This window comes from Hoplias malabaricus, chromosome 18, assembly GCF_029633855.1.
Source record: "Hoplias malabaricus isolate fHopMal1 chromosome 18, fHopMal1.hap1, whole genome shotgun sequence".
Classification (NCBI taxonomy): Eukaryota; Metazoa; Chordata; class Actinopteri; order Characiformes; family Erythrinidae; genus Hoplias; species Hoplias malabaricus.
In genome coordinates, this window is record NC_089817.1 from 17,636,982 (window position 1) to 17,659,366 (window position 22,385).

At 36.6% G+C, this 22,385-nt stretch overlaps 1 protein-coding gene across 9 annotated transcripts in view; it reads left to right on the plus strand.

The window, feature by feature from the left end:
- Positions 1 to 22,385, plus strand: part of fryb (furry homolog b (Drosophila)) — a 74,631-nt gene that overhangs the window by 22,631 nt on the left and 29,615 nt on the right. For all 9 annotated transcript variants that reach the window (XM_066650261.1, XM_066650254.1, XM_066650256.1 and 6 more), the window contains exons 2-20: positions 2,164 to 2,354; positions 8,809 to 8,862; positions 10,338 to 10,477; positions 10,683 to 10,773; positions 10,909 to 10,988; positions 11,116 to 11,196; positions 13,694 to 13,862; positions 14,045 to 14,137; positions 14,293 to 14,391; positions 15,928 to 16,029; positions 17,502 to 17,605; positions 17,799 to 17,907; positions 18,169 to 18,255; positions 19,137 to 19,308; positions 19,592 to 19,724; positions 20,238 to 20,345; positions 20,795 to 21,029; positions 21,942 to 22,109; positions 22,249 to 22,335. In XM_066650261.1, coding sequence (XP_066506358.1) covers positions 2,238 to 2,354; positions 8,809 to 8,862; positions 10,338 to 10,477; positions 10,683 to 10,773; positions 10,909 to 10,988; positions 11,116 to 11,196; positions 13,694 to 13,862; positions 14,045 to 14,137; positions 14,293 to 14,391; positions 15,928 to 16,029; positions 17,502 to 17,605; positions 17,799 to 17,907; positions 18,169 to 18,255; positions 19,137 to 19,308; positions 19,592 to 19,724; positions 20,238 to 20,345; positions 20,795 to 21,029; positions 21,942 to 22,109; positions 22,249 to 22,335 — 2,229 coding nt within the window. In that variant the 5' untranslated portion in view covers positions 2,164 to 2,237. The remainder of the gene's footprint in view (positions 1 to 2,163; positions 2,355 to 8,808; positions 8,863 to 10,337; positions 10,478 to 10,682; positions 10,774 to 10,908; positions 10,989 to 11,115; positions 11,197 to 13,693; positions 13,863 to 14,044; positions 14,138 to 14,292; positions 14,392 to 15,927; positions 16,030 to 17,501; positions 17,606 to 17,798; positions 17,908 to 18,168; positions 18,256 to 19,136; positions 19,309 to 19,591; positions 19,725 to 20,237; positions 20,346 to 20,794; positions 21,030 to 21,941; positions 22,110 to 22,248; positions 22,336 to 22,385) is intronic.

The following is a 22,385-nucleotide window of genomic DNA, read 5'->3' on the forward strand; positions in this document are numbered from 1 at the left end:
GTCAATCTGAACTTAAAGGAGTTTCTTCTATTAAGTACTGTATATCAGTTCTGGATATGGTTTCTCAAAATCATCCTGTCTTCTATTTGGGTCTTTAGGCTTCTTAATGGCTTGCTCTTGGCAATTCTTCTGATTGTCTCCATCCATCTTGTGACCAGCTGATCAAATATTGTCCCATTTTTGTATTTAAGGAAATGAGAATGTCAAGCCTTCTCAAATGCATAAATTAAAGATAAATTTATCTAAAATGTTATTGAAATCTGTGCCACCCAACTATATTCTTTATATATATATATATATATATATATATATATATATATATATATATATATATATATATATATAAAGGGGTTGTTGATGTGGTCACGCCCCTCGCTGCCGTTGTATGCTTAGCTGAACCTATGTGTGTTTTTAGGTCCTTTACCCCTTTATTTTCTACACAAAACATGAGAATTTCTTTTTTAATTCATTCGAGAACTTACATTTATGTTTTGGCATAGCTGCTCGAGATGAGGGTGGGTACATGAGTTTTGCCTGACGTAAACAAGGACTACTGATGTGCAGACTGACCAATTAAATGTTTACAGAGAAGGTTATCGACCAATAACGGTAGCTCTACAGACCGTGCAATCCGAAGATTCTAGGCTACTTCACCACTCCCCCTTCTCACTCAAGCGAACCAAACGGAGTAGGGGAGGGCGGGACTAGTTTGTGAATGAAACGCTTCTCGAAGTTCTATTGAGGTTTCTATTGATGAAGAATGGCCCCACTATCTTTGTACCCCATATACAACACCATAACATCAAGATGTGCAACATTGTTTTTCTTGTGAAATTCCCAATAAGTTTGATGTGTCACATGACCCTCTTCCCATTGAAAAAACAAAAGTTGGATGCAAAATGACCAACTTCAAAATGGCTGCCCTGGTCACCACCCATCTTGAAAAGTTTCCATCCTCCCATATACTAATGTGCCACAAACAGGAACTTAATATGACCAACCATTCCCATTTTATTAAGGTGTAGCAATATAAATGGCCCACCCTGTATATATACATATATATATATATATATATATTAATACACAAACACACAATTTTGGCTTTATAGCTCCACTGCCAGTCTAAAGAAGGATGCTTCAGAATCTAAGCCAATGCACGTACCATAACAAGTCCTAGAGGTGTGCAAATAGTAAAAATCTAATTTCTGCGCAATATACCACATATAAACGCAACACACACAATGACTGTGTACTCAGTAATAATACAGATGTTCTGCCATGTAATTATGGTAATTTATCATAGTAACAATATCTTGTGGTCATATTATTCACCCCTACATCCATTTATAACACCTACCAACTCTACACCTCACAAATCACTACAGTAAACCATGTCACGTTTGCCTGACTAGAGTCTCTTTTTCCATTTGGAGAAAGCTTGGATTTGATCTGTGTCTTATGACGTGTGAAGTGGCCAAGATCTATTCTAAGTGTCTAAAGTCACAAGGGTCTGCAGCCACATGAGTGGGGTCCCTCGACTACAACCTTCCAGCAGCCTTACCCTTTCCTTCACCCGCCCCACTGCTAAGCGCCCAAGTGGTGACACGGTCATCTCTAAAATGAAAACACCAGCTGCTGTCTGTGCCTGCTCGCAAGTTCCTATAGGTTTTATATATCCTAGAACAGATCGCCAGCATTTTACATATTGACTTATTAGCAGCTAATCTTTTTTAAAGCCGTTGACACTTGTGGTTTCAATTGAAGCAGCACTGGCTTGTAAGACTGTATGGGTTAGAGTTGGGTATTTCAGTCAGATTTGATACTTGATTTTTCATGGCATTATTTGATGGCTTTATAGGTAAAGGTTTGAAGGTAACAAGCAAAATAAGGATTATTAATCCATTCATCTATTGGTTACTCTATTATTATTCACATAATATTACGGCAGAAGCTCTGAAGCCCTAATAATGGTATTGGGCACAGCCCTAGTATTATCACAGTTTGTTAAAATGTGTATACACCAGATATAAACCAAGTTGGTTTACTGAATAAAGCTCAAACATGCATAATGCAAAAAATATTCTCTTCTGTATTTTAGAAAACAAATTCATTATGAAGCTTGAAATTTACAGTTTCTCATTTTGTGTGTTTTTGTGTGCCCAGCATCCCCCTTAGGAAAGCCCCCTCTCCCTCCAGTGGTCAGCAGTCAGGGCGAGAGGAAAGGACCAGTTGCAATCATGCCTGTCACTGTGGACCCCGAAAGTAAACCGGGCGAGTATGTCCTTAAAAGCCTTTTTGCAAACTTCACCACGCTGTCAGAGCGCAAGATACGCATCATCATGGCGGAACCTCTGGTAAGCAATTTTGAGTTTTCGCTGATTATGTTTGTAGGAATTAGACCCTGAACATTATAAGCTGTGTATAAGTGTATAAGTGAATGTTATTACATAGATTTTATTTAATGCCAACACTAACCAATTATGATTTCTGACTAAACTTAGTACTTATTCACGTGTCTACAGCAGAATTCAATGAGAAGCTAAATTGTGTCTGTATGCTGCTAGTTCGTTATTTATAATAGAGAAAGAGTGGTTTTCAATTTGGTTTTTCATGGGTTATTATGAATTGCATCCACAATACAATGGGTATAATGTTTTCAATTAGCGAATTTCAAGAGTTTCTCCTTATCCAACGTAAATATCGCCTTTCCCAAAACCAAGGATGCTTTACATACAGGTGCTGGTCATAAAATTAGAATATCATGAAAACGTTGATTGATTTCAGTAATTGCATTCATAAAGTGAAACTTATATTATTATTATACCCATTTATTACACACAGAAAGATATATTTCAAGTGTTTATTTCTTTTAATTTGATGATTATAGCTGACAGTTAATGAAAACCCCAAATTCAGTATCTCAGAAAATTAGAAGACTACTGCGTGGTGGTTCTTGAAGCACTGACTCTAGCTGTAGTCCAGTCTTTGTAAATCTCCCCCACATTTTTGAATGGGTTTTGTTTCACAATCCTCTCCAGGATTTATACCACATCTTTTCCTTCCCTTCACCTCTCTATTAATTTGCTTGGATACAGAGCTCTGTGAACAGCCAACCTCTTTAGCAATGAGCTTTTGTGTCTTGCCCTGCTTGTGTAAGGTGTCAATGGTCATCTTTTGGACAACTGTCAAGTCAGCAGTCTTCCCCATGATTGTGGAGCCTACAGAACTAGACTGAGTTAATTAGCTGATTAGAGTGTGGCACCAGGTGTCTTCAATATTCTACCTTTTCACAATATTCAAATTTTTCTGAGATACTGAATTTGGGGTTTTCATTAGTTGTCAATTTTAAATTAAAAGAAATAAACACTTGAAATATATCAATCTGTGTGTAATGAATGAAGTTAATATACAACTTTCACATTTTGGAATGGAGTCACTGTAATAAATCAACATCTTTTTTATGATATTCTGATATTCAAATTTTATGACCAGCACCTGTATACATACACTGGGAACTTGGCAAACTATTTTGAAATCTCTGGTACATATCCTGTTGGTCAACATTAAAACTCTCACTATTTTAAAAAAAGTTGTTGGAGAAAATCACAATGGGTATGATAATAGGACTATAAAAATTATGATATTTCTCTGCTTTAATAATTTTTAACAACAGTTGAACACAGACAAGCCACTTCTATTTCACTGTAGTTTGACTGATGAACAATATTCAGGCAAAGAAGCTGAAAGTGTATGCATATGTATGAAATATTAACACTCTGACTTACCAAAACACAACTACCACACCTGTACAGCAACTGTAAAGGCTTCTTCAAAAACTTTTATCAAGGTGAGAAATGATTAAGCCAACATAAAGACAGTAGTGTTTTACAGGGACTCACAGACTGAAGCTGCTGCAGTTTAATGGTAAGAGGTGGACTGGAATGTAGATTGGTGGTGTGTTACGTTATGTTATGCTATCACAGCTGGTTTATTGTCCAGTACTCATTTGAGAAACATATTAAAGATTTCATGGTGTTGCCTCCAAATTCTCCAGATTTCAAACTGATTTGGCATAGTATGTGTTTATCTAAAACAACAAATCTGATCCCCATTGGCACCTTACACAACTTAAATGATCTACTGTAAACAACTTTATGTTAGGTACCACATGACTTCTTTAGAGGTCTTGCAGAATCCATGATCCCTCAGTGCAGCTCAGCAGTGTATGTATGTAATAGTGTATGTAAATAGGGATCGGTGGGATCTACATTTTTCATACAGTCTTAATATTAGCATGGTATACGGTATTACCCTGAGGTGTGGGTGTGCACTCTCGGGCTGCATGAGCATCATAAGTAAAGGGTTTATGGCACTGTGCCGCTTCAGCTCAGCGCAGCCCAACAGTGCACACTGACACACGTTTTGATGATAAAAACCCATTTCTGAGAGAGCAAATTTCAGTGACTGTTGTTGGAGAAACAGAAAAGTTAGAAAAGAAGTGAAATAAGACAAGCTCTACACTGTTTAGAAGCACAGCTGCCCAGCAAACAGGAACATGTTGTTTAGCACACCTCAGCAGATGATTTTCCAGCAAAATGAGGCTCAAAACACACACATTTAGATCCTAAAGACTCATACCTGTGGGCACAAAATCAAGTGAAGTCTTTTGAGTATTTTGTCTGTTTTCAGCTTTTTTCCTCTCTCTTTTAAACCAAACTCAATGTTAAACTCACAACTGCAGTTGTGGTCTTGTGATTTTTCCCCACCCATTTTTGGAGTGTGACATCAAAAGTCAGTGAGCTCCCACAACACGCCCTCTCTGTGGCTCATGTAAATGCACACAGATTAATTTTTTGGGCCTGTACTTAAAGACACAGAACAGAAATTTGACACACCACACACAAGTCATAAATACTGTCCTCATTTTGAGATACCATCCATATTTTTAAGTCCAGTGGTATACAGTATTATCGTTATACTGCTCATTCCTAATGGTAATGTTTTGTTTTTTGTACTACCCCAAGAAACATCTTACTTTACCATGCATTACTAAGATTAAAAAAAGCTTATACATGGTTATCATTTTGAAATTAAACTTTTAAATTAAATGTATTTTTATAACAACAGCATCATTTACTTTATACTTTACTCTGCTAAAGGTGTATGATAGAACTGCCAAACAATCCATAGGTAGAAAAAGAGTTTAGCGGAGTAGGACAGTGAGAAAAGGCTGTTATAGGCTGGGGATACAATAAATGGGTGTATAACATATTCAGCTCACCAGTAATGTATTAAAGGGCACAGTTTTATACTGTATGTATTATACATTTTTTCCACAATTTAATTCAGTTGTCTTACTTAAATGCGTTTGACATGCTATGGTCAGAATATCACAAGGATCAAACAACACAGCAACATTCTCCCCCTGTAATCAGCCCTGTTCAGAATGACCAGTTTCACCCCGTTTTTTTAAAAAGAAAATGAGCCACAGCTGAATTCAGAGCAAGAGCCCAGGGGTAAGGAGCAAGGAGCAGAGTCTCTAGGTTTTTAATCACTTTTACTTTGTTTGTGTTGATTTTTAATCTCAGTTTAAACTCATTTTGGGCTGTTGCTTAATTGTTGGTCCAGCGCTATAATTGGACAATTCTAAACTATCTGCTATCTACATAAGATAAAGAACAAACTCAGAAGAATTCCTTTTATTTCAGGATTTCCAACCAAGGCAGACCACAGAAAACTCTCTGGGCTTTTTATTTCACAGTTTGTGGGTTGATATGTACTCCAGAGCCCCAGATTAATGAGTTATTTTCAAAGTTTGTACCTTTTAAGCAAATAGAAGAACATAATCTACACTATACACAGCAGATGTGGCTAGTAGTAAAGGAAGGCTGGCTTGTACCTATAAAACAATCACAAGTAAATGCAAAGCTGGAATCTGGACACAACAGGAAATAATGAACATAATAATAATTTTACAAAAAATTAACAAATAACACCTAACCTAGCTAACCAGGACCTGTTTTCTTACAAAGTACAGCAGGTGGCTCTTGTGATTATGTAATTATGTAATTATTTTATTACATTTACATTTATGCATTTGGCAGACGCTTTTATCCAAAGCGACTTACAAAAGAGGATCTAACATTCGAACTACAGCACAAATTATACAAAATACCTTACATTAAGTGCAATATGCCAGGAAGTAATAAGTGCATTAAAGAAAGACATTCAGTGCAAAAGATACTCTCGGAAGAGCTGGGTTTTCAATGATTTCTTGAATTATTATATTTACTTGTGCGTTAAGTACTAAAACACTTTCACCTTCTAAAGGTTAATAAAGTTGGACATTTTTGTTTTTATTGTTACATATTGTGTAGTCTGGAAAAACAGGTAGTACTTGTCATGACTAAACTAGACAGGTAGGAAAACTTGACAGCGGTAGCACCACGCTTAGTGGCTATGTATCCTTTAATTAAAACGTCAACTCTCATGCCCTATAACATCTCAAGGAAGAAATCTGTTTCTGGCGACAGGTTTCGTTTGTGATTACTTTCCTTTTGGCATGCACACATAAACTTCTAGCCAAGAGGAATGTAGGCCAGGGAAAGTACATATACCTAAGACGCAATAGCAATTAAGTGATTAAGTACCAATGATTTAATTGATAAACAGAAAAAAAGCAATGTAAAAAACCTAATAGGGACATGAGCAGAGACAAATTTGAGTGAGACAGCTGTGTTCTAAAGTTAGACTGGTTAGAAAGGTGGGTTCTCTATAATGACAATAACATATTTTTATTCGTATGACACAATGCAGAACCAAAACCATGTTGTCTGTTCACTTAAAAAATATGATCCAGAGAATCATAGGAGGCTGACAAGAAATCCATTAATGGAACTAATGTAATGTTGCATTCGAAGCATACATTTATTTGTTACTAAATTATATCTTTTAAATTGTTCACATCACTGAATGCAAGTACACTTCATTTCATGTATTAATTATATACACTTTGGTAAATACATACATAACAAATAAATATTGTACTATATAATACAATATTGATTATTATAATTAACATCATGTTTACATTCTGAATGATAACCACTGGGAATGATACTTTAATAAACAAATAGTCATCTAATGACTACAAACTACAACTGCTAAACAATTAACTGTAGTAATAATAAAGTAGTAGTACGCTATAAACTTTGGTAAAGTGTTACCTTTTAAGTTACAACTTCTTTTGTTCAATAAAAAGCTTTTTTTGTTGTTGTTGTTTTTTGTTTTATACATGAGATGAGCTGACACTGTGAGAATCACATCAACTTTTGAAAATGTGACATGTTTTATTTAGGTCTGCATTTCTCTGGAACCACTAGCCCTATGCATGATGAGCTTCTTTAATTAAACTGCACTTCCATTGTGCATGACATGTAGTAGACTGTATTCATGCTCAGCATATAAGCCAGGAAGCTGGTAAAATTACCTGGAAACTATTAACACAGCCATTAAGATGGTGTCCCGGTAATCTTGTACAGCTTTTTTGCAGCTTTTTTGCTTTTCTTTTTTTCTTATTTTATATGTTTTTTGTTGTATTTTGTTATATATTATTTCATGTTTTTTGAAATATGTGCAAAGAGGAGATAGCAGAGGGGGAGACCAATTATTACAAGATACTAAAAAGAAGAAAAAGACATAGAGTTTCTCTCAAGTGTCTACCTGTCATGAAAACTGGTGACACGCTTGATAGCATATCTCAAAATGTCTCCAAAGCATACCTGAGCTGTACAGACTTTCACTTGACCGTAAACCTTTTAAGTTTTTGCCCCACATAGTCATCATTTTTACCCAGATTATTTTCATTGTCAGCACAGCCACTGGCTGAGGAGCATAGTTTAGTAAACTGGCTCAAGGCAGGCAACAAAGCTTGTAGTTGTACCGGTTTACTCAGCTAACGTACCAACTTGCGGTGAAAAGTTAACAGTTGGCAAATTCGGAGTTAATGTATTTAGTTCTGTGTTCTATAAAATGGGCAAAGTTAAAGTATTTGTTTTGTTTTTAAGGTGTATAAATATAAATGTATGGAAATTAAGCTGGTCTGGTGATTTGGTCAAAAAATCTCCAAACTTGACTTGTGGCACCCCAAGCAAAAGACTTTCTAATGGCCAAGATGGGAAATGCCAAGGCTGTGTGTGTGTGTGTGTGTGTGTGTGTGTGTGTGTGTGTGTGTGTGTGTGTGTGTGTGAAAGAGGGAGGGAGAGTGAGAGAGACTGTGAAGCAGGGTTAATGACTCACTTTGACCCTGGCTACACCACTTAGCCTCATTCTCTCACCCCTGGGCCTGGTGTGTACTTTGTACCAAAAATATATTTAAGAGAATTCATTCTGTTCTTACTCCCTATAGGATAGTGATTGTCTTATTCTTAATATTTTTATAAAAGACAAGAGTGCCCCTGAAAGCTATCATGACCTGTTCTTTTTAATGTTTGACAAATATCATAAACATCTCAGTTTAATAATGATAATGTGATAATGTGCAATTATTTGTCATTGTGCAACATACAACAAAATGTTAATCGATCTATGGCAGTGAACACACACACACACACACACACACTAGTGCACTAGGGGCTGTGAACACACACCCAGAGAGGGAGGAAGCCATCCTGGCACTTGGGGAGCAGTTGGGTTCAGCGCCAGTCTTGAACTGGCAAACTTCCGGTACCAAGCCTGATCCTCTAACCTTAGCTCTTAAATGGAAAACTGTATATCATCAGATCATCATATTTTTTTCTCTTTTTACAGGAGAAACCACTTACAAAATCTTTACAAAGGGGGGAAGACCATCAGTTTGATCAGGTATGGATTTGTGGATTTAATGCTATAAATATTTCTTACACTGGTAAGTTAATATTAAAGATATTCTCGGTTAGACGTGTTTGCCCCTTATGACATCAACATATTTAGACTTCCGTGTCAGGTATAGAATATAAGTTACTTACCTAATGTCTCTCTGGAGTGATCCTATATTTCTGTGATAAGGCGAAATTCAGTGGTCTAGAACTTAACTTACAACATTGGAACTTGACCTCACTTATGCTTTTGTGGTTAAATGCAGTAAAAATCCTTATAGCAGTAGTCTAGTGTATAGTGTAATACCTTTCCAGAGGAGTACAGATGGCTACTTCAGTAAAGGAGGGTGGTAAGTGGGGTATGTTTTTAAAGTGAAGATTATGTTAACGAATGTAAAACAACAGACTGAAGCTTTGAAACTATTGCATAATAAATTATATAATTACTGTCACTGTCCTCCAAAGCTCCTCATCTCTCTCATTTTTATGAAGTAAGGGAATGTGTGAAAGAATAAATTATTTAGTTTGCCCTCTTTAAACCCATGCCTTTTCTTCTCAGTCTGTCAGTGCTTAGAATAGCTTATTCTGCAGAGGTTGTTTTCTTGGGCAGCCTTAAAATTCTAGTCTGTCCCTACCCAACCCATCAGAACAGTGTCCTTAAGGCGTATGCTTGCAAGTGTGTGTGTGTGTGTGTGTGTGTGTGTGTGTGTGTGTGTACATGTGGTGGTACAGTGCTTTCCATGTTCACAAGCATGAAGGGGAATACCAAGCCTTCCACATACAGACACACTCCCTTCTGATGTTTGGTTTAGCACATACACATCCCTTATTCTGGACCTTAATCTCACCATTTTAGCACAAACTCCAGACCAAAATCATCATCTTCTGAATAGTTTTATCATTCTCTCAGAGAAGGCAGCCTGTTTTCACACTGATTTCCCACACCTTCCCCATTCCTTATGACTAGCTCATTCAAAGCTATCTAGCTCTCTTATGACTAGCTCATTCATAGAGTCAGCTCATGTTTACAAATGTAATTAAGATGAATAATTCACTGACTTCACTGTAAAACATACATTGACATTTGTCCAAATGTCTTTGAACTTTTCTGAAAATGTCTAAAATAAAAATGAATTTTATGACTTTCAAATGTGTAATGAAACTCCATTTGTCTAAATTAAAACACAATGTCAAACTCTTACCAAAAAGAAGTTTATTTGATAAATTGTGGAACACTAATCTGTAGAGTGAAGAATAATATAATGTGAATGCAAATGTTTGTGTAAGGAGTATAAAAGTATGAACAAAATGGACATACTGATATTGCTAAATATAATGTAACAGTTATCATCATACCATAAAAACTCAGCACAACACAATCTCACTATTATGTCCCGTGTGCACTGAGATCTTTGTATAAAACTGCATCCTAATTACAGTATAACTAATTAGGAAATTTTTGTCTTCTCTCTTTTTTTTTAGTTGATTAGTACGATGAGTTCCTTGGCTGAATACTGCCTGCCCTCCATTCTGCGTACACTCTTTGACTGGTATAAGCGGCAGAATGGCCTGGAGGATGAGTCTCATGAGTATAGGCCTCGAGCTAACACTAAGTCCAAAAAGTAAGCATTTATTGTGCTGTTCATTGTGATCTATTACTACAGTAACTGAATCATTGATTTCAAAAACGGGGGATGATATTTTTTAACTTGTGCAATATACTGCATAGAAAAGATGCTGAAATGTTGACGCTTTTATAAACTTCTAGTAATATGTTTGAATGGGTGCACTCAAATTGTATGGTCTGTTATTCTTTCTTTGCTCCAGTGATGAACAACAGAAGGACTATCTAATGGAGAGAAGAGATTTGGCTATAGATTTCATATTTTCTCTAGTACTCATTGAGGTATTAAAACAGGTAAGTGGCAAATAATTGAAATTAAAATTAAATAGCAAGGTATTTGATGTAGAACTATAGCTGTCTGTAGCTATTTAATGAGTATATTTAATAATTGTCTCTTACCCAATTGTTTCTCTGTCATTTTGGCACTAGATCCCTCTCCACCCTCTTCTGGATGGCCTTATTCAGGAAGTCATTAACCTAGCCTTTAAGCACTTCAAATACAAAGAAGGGTAAAGATGTAGTTCACTGCTCCCCTAGATCCCATGACATGCATAGTGAAATCATCATAACATTATTTTGGGTATATTACACTATATAAAATCGAGTGTAAATATTTTAGTATTTATTGTCTCTCAGGTATCTGGGGCCAAACACAGCCAACATGCACATTGTTGCTGACCTTTATGCTGAGGTGGTTGGAGTAGTGGCTCAATCCAGGTAAACTGCTATAATGGAGATGAAAGTTTTATTGTTTTATTGTTTGCTTTTAAGTTGTGAAGCAGTGTTAACAAACCTATGTGCTCCAGTTATTATTGTTCAGATGTTATTTTTCATCTTAGTATTATATATGGTAAAATATGGGTTGTAAGCTTATTATCTGTTTAGGTTAACATAATAACTTAATGATGTAATAAATAATAAAAATTAGTTTTTAGATTTTTTCTTAAGAATGTAACATTGCTTCTAACATAAAATAATGTCATGATAACATTGACAGCTGTTAAGATGACACATTCTCATGACAAATCTGACAGCACAATGGAAATCAGTGATATTTATTTTTATTGAAACAGCAGCTTTTTACAATCACAATTATATTTAAAATTCTGGACTATTTCTAGATCATTCCTCAAATGTAAGCAGATTTGCCACAGTTATTATATTAATACCCAAAATTCCTGATTTAATTTTAATCAAGTTGTTCTCTTTCAACTTTGAACTTATTTTTTTATTTGTCTGCTGGGTACTGTGTTCCTTTTTCACTCTTGACCCTGATTACCAGTTCAACCTGACCTGGTTTTGAGCTGATACTGATGGGGATATTTTTTTATTCCGTGTGACTGAGTATGTGATGTGAGATGGAGCTTAATGGAACCCATTACCTTGATGGAGGACGTGTCTCCTTATATTCAGAGTATCTTCCATCAGTGTCATCCTGATATGGAATCTGATCCTATTTTGTCAGAGATGCTAGATTTTGATGTTAATAATGCTTCTTTGTATTTAGTGATATTAATGAGCTGTATTTTTCAGAATTAATACAACAAGTAGGAGAGGTTTGTGTCTGTGTGTGTGTGTGTGTGTGTGTGTGTGTGTGTGTGTGTGTGTGTGTGTGTGTGTGTGTGTGTGTGTGTGTTCTAATAACATAACATAACACAGAATTACGACATTTCCACCAGATACTTATGACTTAGAGCACGTTCATATTCTACTGGAACCTGTTAACAGTACGTAGAGCCATGTAAAACGAGGGAGAAACCAGACTGAACAGATAGAACAAAATATTCTGCACCAGAAAAGAGAGAGAGCGCGCGAGAGATCTCTCTCGCTTCTTTCTCCCATTCCAGATGCCATTCTAAATATAGAGCTAAAAAGCTCTCCCTGTCTCAACCAAATCAGAGTTCACCCAAAACACCCACACATGCACTCACACACACATGCTCTGAAAAAAAAAAGTTTTAAAGACCACTTCAGGATTTGCTGATTTGCTTAACTACTAAGCAAATATTTTGACGCTAGATTACTGCTCTCCTGTTTCACAACTGATCTCATGTCTTTGAGCTTTGGTCTCTATGTAGGACAAGTGTGACAAGTGGTTGCTCTGGTGTCACTGGGATTCAGCTTAATTTGGGAGAGTGTTTTAATAATTCCACCTCCCTTTGCCAGTTGGGCATACCTACCAACAGCACACTCTGCAGACTGTCAGTCTAACTACATTCTGAGGCAAATACTTTAGAGGGTTTAGAGCCAAATGTTTATAAGAAAATCCCAGTAATTGCTTCAAAATCACTGCTGTTAAAGGGGCTCTAGTATTTGATACAGAGTTGTGAGTGGAAATGGGCAATATTGTTTAATAAAAGCTTAATTTCATAATGATTATTTTAAGGGGCTTTCCACACTGAAACCATATTTTAGAAAATAGTGCTGTCACATTTTCTTAAAATATTTTCAGGATTTTACTATGGTTGTATATATACTATGATTGTATCAGTACACATGAGCTTAACAGCAGACCTATATGATGCAACATTTTCATGTCTTTACTGGAATTCTGTGAAGCTGCTTTGTGACAACATCAGTTGTAAAAAGCGCTATACAAATAAATTTAATTTGATTTGATTTGATTTGATACTGTTCATCACTATATCAAATTGATCAGGATCATTAATTGAGGGACAAAGCTTAAGCTCTTTTTAATGAAACATGCAGTTGGTCAGACTTTAAGTTCTGACAATATCCACAGTGCTCTCAGAAAGTGTATCATGATGTCATTTATCCCATTTAAAATCGTTAATGGTCTCCCTCCTTGTTAAAGGTGATATTCACGATTGTAATCAAAAAACACTTTTTTATAAATTTCAGATGTTTCTTCACCATTTGCTAGCTCTCCAGTCTGCTTTCACAATGACAACTGGTCTAAATTGGAACCCAATCTAATTTCGGGAGACTACTAAGTGCATGATAGTAAACCAAAGTGCTACAGAACTAAACAACTCGAGTTAGAAACAAGTTTTTGTAGTAATCCAAACAGTGAACAAATACTTAGAGACAAATTCAAATCCAGCCATGTTCAAACAACAGCTGTTTTTCTCCTCAAAGATATTATTCCACACTAAAAAAAGCACAGCTTCTGAACGTAAACAAACAACAGAGAACTGTAGCTCCCTACAATCATAGACATTCCCTTTAACTTGTCTTGTATTTTTTTGCTCAGGTTTCCAGCAGTGAGGAAGAAGTTTATTTCAGAGCTAAAGGAGCTCAGGCAGAAAGAGCAGAGCCCTTATGTGGTCCAGAGCATCATAAGCCTGATCATGGGAGTTAAGTTCTTTCGCATAAAGATGTACCCTGTGGAAGACTTTGAGGCTTCTTTCCAGTTCATGCAGGTACTCTGAACATCATACCAGTTTATAGATAGGGAGAGTAAATGACATACTAAAATATCTCAAATGGTGCTATTTGATGAGAGTGAGTCTAAGGTTAGATCATGTTTATTTTAGGGTGAAAGGCACAGGGTATTGTGGGTGTGCAGTCTAATTAATTGGCCTATATGCTCTCTCTTTCAAAGGAATGTGCCCAGTACTTCTTAGAGGTGAAGGATAAAGACATTAAGCACTCTCTGGCTGGCCTTTTTGTGGAGATATTGGTCCCGGTGGCAGCTGTGAGTCCTCAATCCTGTCACTCAGACCTCTCAATGAGACCTGTTTTTTTCAGCATTTTGGCACTAAGTCTTCATACTGAAAAGAAATGTGATAATGTCAGACACTGATTACATGTTTGTAAGATGAGCATGTAGTTCTCTTTAATCTCTTTCAGACTGTGAAGAATGAGGTTAATGTACCATGTCTGAGGAACTTTGTAGAAAGCCTCTATGACACGACTTTGGACCTTTCTTCCAGGAAGAAGCATTCCCTGGTGAGTGATTTCACATGCTGCCCTCATCAGCTATCCTTGGCCGGTAGAAGAGGGTAGAGAGGGCCGGTATTGCCTTACATGTTCCAATGAAGCCTATCTGTTTAGAACATGCACTGATCTTTTCACAGTCTTGTCCTGCATGACATATGTGTCAAGCTGTAGCTTGTATGTTTGTCAATTTTAGCAACCAAAAATAGTATGTATATTTTGATGTAAACTATTAAAATTATGCCCTATACATTTTTTTCTTCCAGTAAATCTGGCTGATAGATGACAGCCTGGACAGCACTGTGAGAGTTGAGATTTGTTTCATTACAGTCAAGCAGTGTGGTGGTTGCTCTTAAGTGTCCATTAATTGATTCTTCAGATTCTGCCAGTAAAAAGATCTTCTGTGGTTTTCTTTTCATCCGCTGAGTCACTCTGTTTAATTGTTGCTAATAGTAAGCTGTCCATATAAATAAAGTTTAGAAGAGGCATTCTCAGTGGATGCTGTGTTTTCTCAAATCAGCCCAGTCAATAGATGTTGCCAAGTTTTACACCCCAACACATTAGGCTATGGCAAATATTGAAATTAAATTCAATTAAAATTGAAATTAGATGATTGAAACATCTAATAGACCCCAAATGCTTGATTGAGAAAGATTGATCTAAATTCACAAGGACTGCTTATATTATGGCATGGTACAGTGGTGCAACAGGTAGTATCACTGTCTCACAGCTCTGGGATAGGTTCAAGCCCTGCTTCAGATGACTCTGTGTAAGGAGTTAGGCATGTTCTCCCTGTGTCTGCATGGGTTTCCACACCCAGTCTAAAAACATATGTTGGTAGATGGATTGGCTGTGCTCAAAGTCCCCTTAAATGTGATTGAATATGTGAGTGTGTGGTGCCATTTGATGGACAGGTGCCCCATCCAGGGTGTATTCCTGCCTTGAACCCAGTGATTCCATGCAAACTTTAGACCCACTGAAACCATGAATTGGATAAATTATTGCCGACAATGAACGAATGAATGTTTATATAATCATTACGTACAATGAGTCTAGCCAAAACTGACTTTAATTGAAACTATGTTGTTCCTTTTAATTTGTAGCTTACTCAAAGCTAGTGTTAAGCAACACTTAGTAGTATTTTTACCTTAAATCAGAGCTTTCAAATCATTGTGATGTTCCAGGTGTCTAGAATAAGGAGAACAGAGCCTCTATGCACTGCATAAACTGCAATATGTAGTTTTGGACCTGGGCTGCCCTTTTAACAACTCTTGAAACAGCGTTTCAGTTGTTCATGTTGTTTTTATAATATATTTTTTATTAATAAATCCCATGAGTGCCTTAGCAAATATTAATAAGAACCTAAACCCAGCTGATAAAAATACACCCTATTTACCTATGCATCCAGTTATTTGAATCCTAAACAAATGATGTGAAACGATGTAACAGCTGCTGTTAATTACAGTTAGCTCAGATCAAGCAGTTACATAAATGTTTGATGGTACTGGTTTATGATTAATCTGTTTTTATACATGTTTATGTATGCAGGCTTTGTATCCATTGGTGACCTGTTTACTATGTGTCAGTCAGAAGCAGATCTTCCTCAACAGGTGGCATGTCTTCCTCAACAACTGCCTGTCCAATCTCAAGGTGAAACTTTCTTCGTAAATCATAAACCCCATTTAAATTCTTTGCATTGCTAATGCAGAGGCTGAAAATTCTTCGTTAGATACAGCGTTTTAGCCTCGCATCTTCAGTGTATAACTAAAGAAGCACATTTCAGACATCTAACAGATCTTGAAAGATCATGTACATTTGAGGCAAAATCAAGAATATTTTGGAGTAAATGTTGTACATTTTACTTGAAATTGTACACTCACTTTACGGACACTGATGAGTTGAATCAGGTGTGTTCAGGGAATCCATTCTCGGGGAAAGGTGTTACTATACACAGGGAGAGGGAGAGAAAGAAAAAGAAAGGACACAGACGATCATGCTAATTTTAATGTGCAAGTTTACAGCAATTCTGACAGATAGCTATAGATGTTTAGTGTGAAGTTATTGAGGTTTTTCACTTTCTGATGTTATCTCATTTGGTACCATGCATTGCTCTCTCTCTCTCTCTCTAATTATCTGTCAGCCAACAGTTTTGACATTGTCAGATTTTTTCTCTCTTCCTCTTTTCCTTTTTGTTTTCATGGTAGGATATAAGTGCATGTATGGCTATTTGGGAGGCATTTGCAAGCTTCAATTTCACAAGAACATAGAGCAATACAATGGTTTGACAAAACTATACTTGGTGAAACTGTAATCCTAAACAAGGAAATGGACAAACCAGAGTCACAACACGGAAACAGATAAGGGAACAAGAAACAACCAGGAAATTTTCAGTAGTCATTTTCACATAGCCTATTTACATATAAACCTATAAGTCCAGTGGGTGATTAGAGATGGATTAGTGGTAACAGAATGCAGCCAGAGTCAGAGTGAGACAAACAACGGTGATATGCTTGTGGCATAATGACCCAGCCATGGGCTCAAATAGAGAGTTACATCCATTGATTCCTACCAGACTGTTCCCTCTTTTCCTTTGTAGTTAGTCCTGAAGAATACAGATTATGTGATGTAACCAGTGTTATGACTGGGTGATATATGATAATATTGATCATTATTGTTATAAATTATGCTATGTCATGTAAAAATATGCCTCTATGAGCATGTCAGCTGTCAGTGTGTCTCAGCAAAAGAGAACTTAAACTCTGTGCAGCTCAGTATATAAAACCACTGTATGTTGATAGACTGTTTTATGTTTAGCCCAGCTGGTTCTTTTTCTAATATTCAATATATCAAATCTCAGAAAAACTTAATAATACAATGGACAATGTTTATCAGGAAAGGAGATCAAGTTTCATAAAATTATATGATACCTAAACTAATAATAAGATTTTATTTTAACATTGAAATGTTGGCATGCTTATCACCAGACACAATACATAATATGACATATTATTTCTGAAAATATCTAGTTGATGAAAAGTTAAATACTTTTTATACATTAGTGCATTGTGTGTTTTAATTCTGAATGATGTATACTAATACAACATGATTATCTGATGATTCAGAACAAGGACCACAAAATGGCCCGGGTGGCGCTGGAGTCATTGTATCGGCTGCTGTGGGTCTACATGATCCGGATCAAGTGTGAGAGCAACACAGCAACACAAAGGTACCGACCACTTCTAACAATTAATCTGCTGAACATGCACATGATATGTGGGAGAGGATTTAGAATAGTGTCGTAACATGTACATCTTCATATACTGCTACTATGATATACTGTGATAATAATAGAAACATAGGTGGTGATGATGATAACGTTGATGATTTGTTCTCTCCTTTCTTCTCTGTTTGCTCTTTAGCCGTCTGACCTCCATCATTTCCACCCTGTTCCCTAAAGGGTCCAGAAGTGTAGTCCCACGTGACATGCCTTTAAACATCTTCGTCAAGATAATCCAGTTTATTGCACAGGTGTGATTTGACCTTTGCACACACTAACAAGAACATATACATGCCTGTTAAATTTGTGATGATATACATGTATGAAATGAATGTACTATTTATGTCAAAACATTCTAGGAAAATTGAGTTCTTTCTGAAATCCATGTCCTGCATTTTGCTTTGCAATGGACACATGATTTTCTAGGAAGAGTACTGACATCTGATTGTTCTGTTCACATATCCTTATCTATGAAACATAATATCTGCCTACTCCATCTCTCCCGACTACAGGAAAGACTTGATTTCGCTATGAAAGAGATCATCTGTGACCTGCTCAGTGTTGGCAAATCAGCTAAAGCATTTAGCCTTAATCCAGAGGTAGTTTCATTTCTGAATACTTTACTAGGAGTTGTTCTTCATGTTTAAAGTTTAAAGTTGGCATGTCTTTTCTTTATATAAATAAACAAGGTCATAATCACCTATAATCTATAATAATTACATTTTGTATGATAATGATTTGTGATAACAATAATGCTATCAAACATGTATATTAGTCACTTTTTCTAAATTACATTACATTTCATTACAGATAAGAAATGATTTTCAAATTGTATTTGTGTAAAGGTTTTGGTACCACTTTAAAATAAAACTACACATATAAAGGTTTATGAATGGTTTACAATCTGTTTATTTATGGTTATTAATTAGGTTGTAAACACATTAAAGATCATTAATATTCATATATGATACATAGATATAAAGAGTAACAGTGACCTGATGTTTGCTAAACCCTGACCTTACTTTGTCTTTCCATCAGTCGACATTAAGCCTGTCCTCTTCAGCACATATTGGTTAATACATCTAGCCACCAACTTTAAACAATTAACCGATAGAGTATATTTTTTAGACATTGCTGATAATGTGGTGCACTTTAAGATATGAAATGACTAAATTCACTTTCTTGGGTCGACATTTTCAGTAAGCTATCTTTCAGTATTAGACAGAAAAGAGGTCACTGTTGCCCTTTCTGTTTCTGTGTTTAAAAATTATTATTAGGGACCTTTAATGTGTTTAATTAACCACCATTTAATAAACAGATTTTTTTAACTATTTACATACCTTTATATGTGTAGTCTTATTTTAAAGTGGTAGATTCTTTTCCAGAATGTTAAAGTTAATATTTAGCAAATTGGCCAGATTTTTACCCAGAATTTTGCTGTATTCTTAGCTGAATGTTATTTGCTATATTTGTTACACAGAGAATGAACATTGCGCTGAGGGCGTTTCTGGTCATAGCTGATAACCTGCAGCAAAAAGATGGGGAGCCACCCATGCCAAACACAGGGGCTACTTTGCCATCAGGAAACACCTTAAAGAAGAAGAAAACCTACCTGAGCAAAACTCTAACAGAAGAGGAGGCCAAGCTCATTGGTGAGCATTCAGTTCACATACCAGTATTGGTAGTATAAGTATTAGTATCTATGTTTCCGTCTGTCTATCTGTCTGTCCGTCTGTCTGTCCATTTGTGATATATGGGCTATAATATATATGTATGGTTGAATATGCAAGTTAAGGTTGTTGAACTGATACCATAAAATAATTTTTTACATTAATACAGAGCTAATTGGAACTGTATGTTTTTGTATATTCTCTTTGTGTTTATATTATATATATATATAAATCATAATATATTCACTCTGGATTCCTGTCTCAGGTATGGCCCTATACTACTCCCAGGTGAGGAAGGCCATTGATAACATCTTGAGGCACTTGGATAAGGAAGTGGGCCGTTGTATGATGCTCACCAATGTGCAGATGCTCAACAAAGAACCAGAGGACATGATCACGTAGGTGGAACCACATCACATGTAGGCCCAGTACATTTCATAATGGCATTTCTGGAATAGGAGTGTCAGCCATACTGCACAACTTAAACTAATTTAACTCATTTTAGCCAGTCATCCCCGTACCCCTAGGATTAACTATACAACCAGGATTACACATGGCAAAGTAAATAGCTCACATTTGTTCTTTGTGATTTTATCTTAAGACAATGTCTTTAACAAAGTGATCTTTCAGAACAACTCGCAATTGTGTGGGGGTTTTGAGTGATGTACTTCTTCAACAGCCAACAATGACTCCAACAATGACTGGAATCAGCTGTGTTGGATAGCTCTTAAAAGTCAGACGATCACCTTTCACTGCCTGGTATTTACCTGAGCCTGATTGTGTGCAAAAGAAGGAAACTCACAGCAAGACGTCATGAGTCACCCACAGCCCACACAGTCTCACTCTCTCTCTCTCTCTCTCTCTCTCTCTCTCTCTCTCTCTCTCTCTCTCTCTCTCTCATGCACTCTCAGTGGTGAGAGGAAGCCAAAAATTGACCTGTTTAGGACATGTGTGGCAGCCATTCCCCGGATCCTCCCAGATGGCATGTCCAAGCCTGAACTCATTGACCTGCTAGCCAGGTGAGAGGCCAGTGAGGCGCTCTGTCTCTAATAGCATTCCTCAGAGATACTCCACAAGAAAACAGAAACTCACATTCAGTTCAATCCCTCCAGACATTAAACAGACATATCAGACATTTGACAAATATTAAAGTTTTGGATCAAAACTCTAAAACTCTGGTGGCATTTTAGCAATGTATTAGAAGGTGTGCATATATTAAATAATAGTTATGCAGTAGCCATCTTGAATTAATAGCATATTAAATAAAGGGAGAAAGTGGTGTTGTGGGAAGAGAGATGTAATAAGAAAAGTTTAACAAAAATGCAGCTTGAAGAGCAGTTTGACAATTAATTAGAGAGGTAATATGTATATTTGGACACATATTTGGAGCATCCAATATGTGCTTGCAATGTAACTGTTTATTTTGGTATAATGTATCTCCTTCTTCATATCTGTCTTTACATTTTAGGCTGACTGTCCACATGGACATTGAGCTCCGTCTCATTGCCCAGAATTCCCTGCAGAGTCTTTTGCTAGATTTCTCAGATTGGCGGGAGGATGTTTTGTTTGGATACACAAACTTCCTGCTGCGGGAGGTGCAGGACACACAGCAGGGCCTGCAGGACACATCAGTCAAACTGCTACTGCAGTTGCTCACACAGTGGAGACTGGCCCTGCAGGCACCAGGCAAACGCTCAGCAGAGGTAATACTGCACTGCACTTGGTGGAATAGAAACCTGATCTTGATTGTGCCTAAATTGCTTAAGAGATTTATTAGTAGACAAAAAGGAGATGACTCATAAAATCAATAACCATTATTCATATCTCCAGAACGTAAATCATTCTGTCTTGGATGAAGCAGACATTGAGTTTCTGTTTTTCAGTTGCAGAAATTAACATATCTGAGCACAGTGTGATATTTACTGAGATCTTAAATGAGATTCCAGGACTCTGATCTCATTGTTGTCTAGGAGAAGCTATGCAGATAATTTGGAAATCACTTGCTTGTTTTTGATTTAACAGACACTCTTCCAGCTACATGTGCAACAGCATGTTACAACAAAATGTTTCATATTCTTCATATAGTATACCATACACTACTCACTTTCAAAATACTAGCCATTCTTGTATATTACAGGAAACACTCACTAGCCCAGCCCATTAAGGAAACCATCTCCCTGTCAGTTCATTACTGTAAATTCACTTGTCCACACACAGTCAGCCATCTAATTATTCTAGACTGGCAACACATTCCAGCTAAGCATGCAACACTAAAACACACTATACAATAAACACTATGCAGTTTTTCCCACAGTGATATATGTCTGACTCTTACGTATATTACATGCATAGAGATTTTAAGGGGCTTAAAGTTTGGAATAATAAAAATACTGCATGAAGCACTTACATATTGCAATGTTATATGTTATACGTAATTACATAATATCACAAAACAACAGAAACCTAGCCTCAAATTCTTTGATATTAGGTTTTTTCCTTAATGCTGGCCTAATAATGCTGGCCAACAATGCAATAGTCAGGTTCAAAATTGTATGATAATACTTTCAGATTACGCGTAAAAACAAAACCTTGTATATTTGTTCCCTGTGCCACAGCTGGGGTCCAGGCTGCCTTTGGAACGCAGCCCTCACTCCACGGTGCTGCATGCTGTGGAAGGCCTTGCTCTGCTGCTGCTTTGCTCCTGCCAGACCAGCACCCGTAAACTCGCTGTTGCTGTGCTCCGTGAGATTCGATGTCTCTTTTCTGCCATTGGCCAGGCTGAGGTGAACCGCTGTAAACATTGAGATATCTGGATCTCCACATTTAGACATACAGTGGATGTTTTATGATACATTTTTACATTTTTACTAGTCCTAAATCATTTGAATGTAAAACTAAATTTGTCCCATTTCTCTGCTGCAGGATGATGATAAACCCATGATTGAGGTGATGGACCAGCTCAGCCCCATAGTCCTGGACAGCTTTGTGCATGTGGCTGTGTCTGACTCAGTAAGCACATTGATGTGATTTTACTGTGATTAATTGTGTTTACAGCTTTT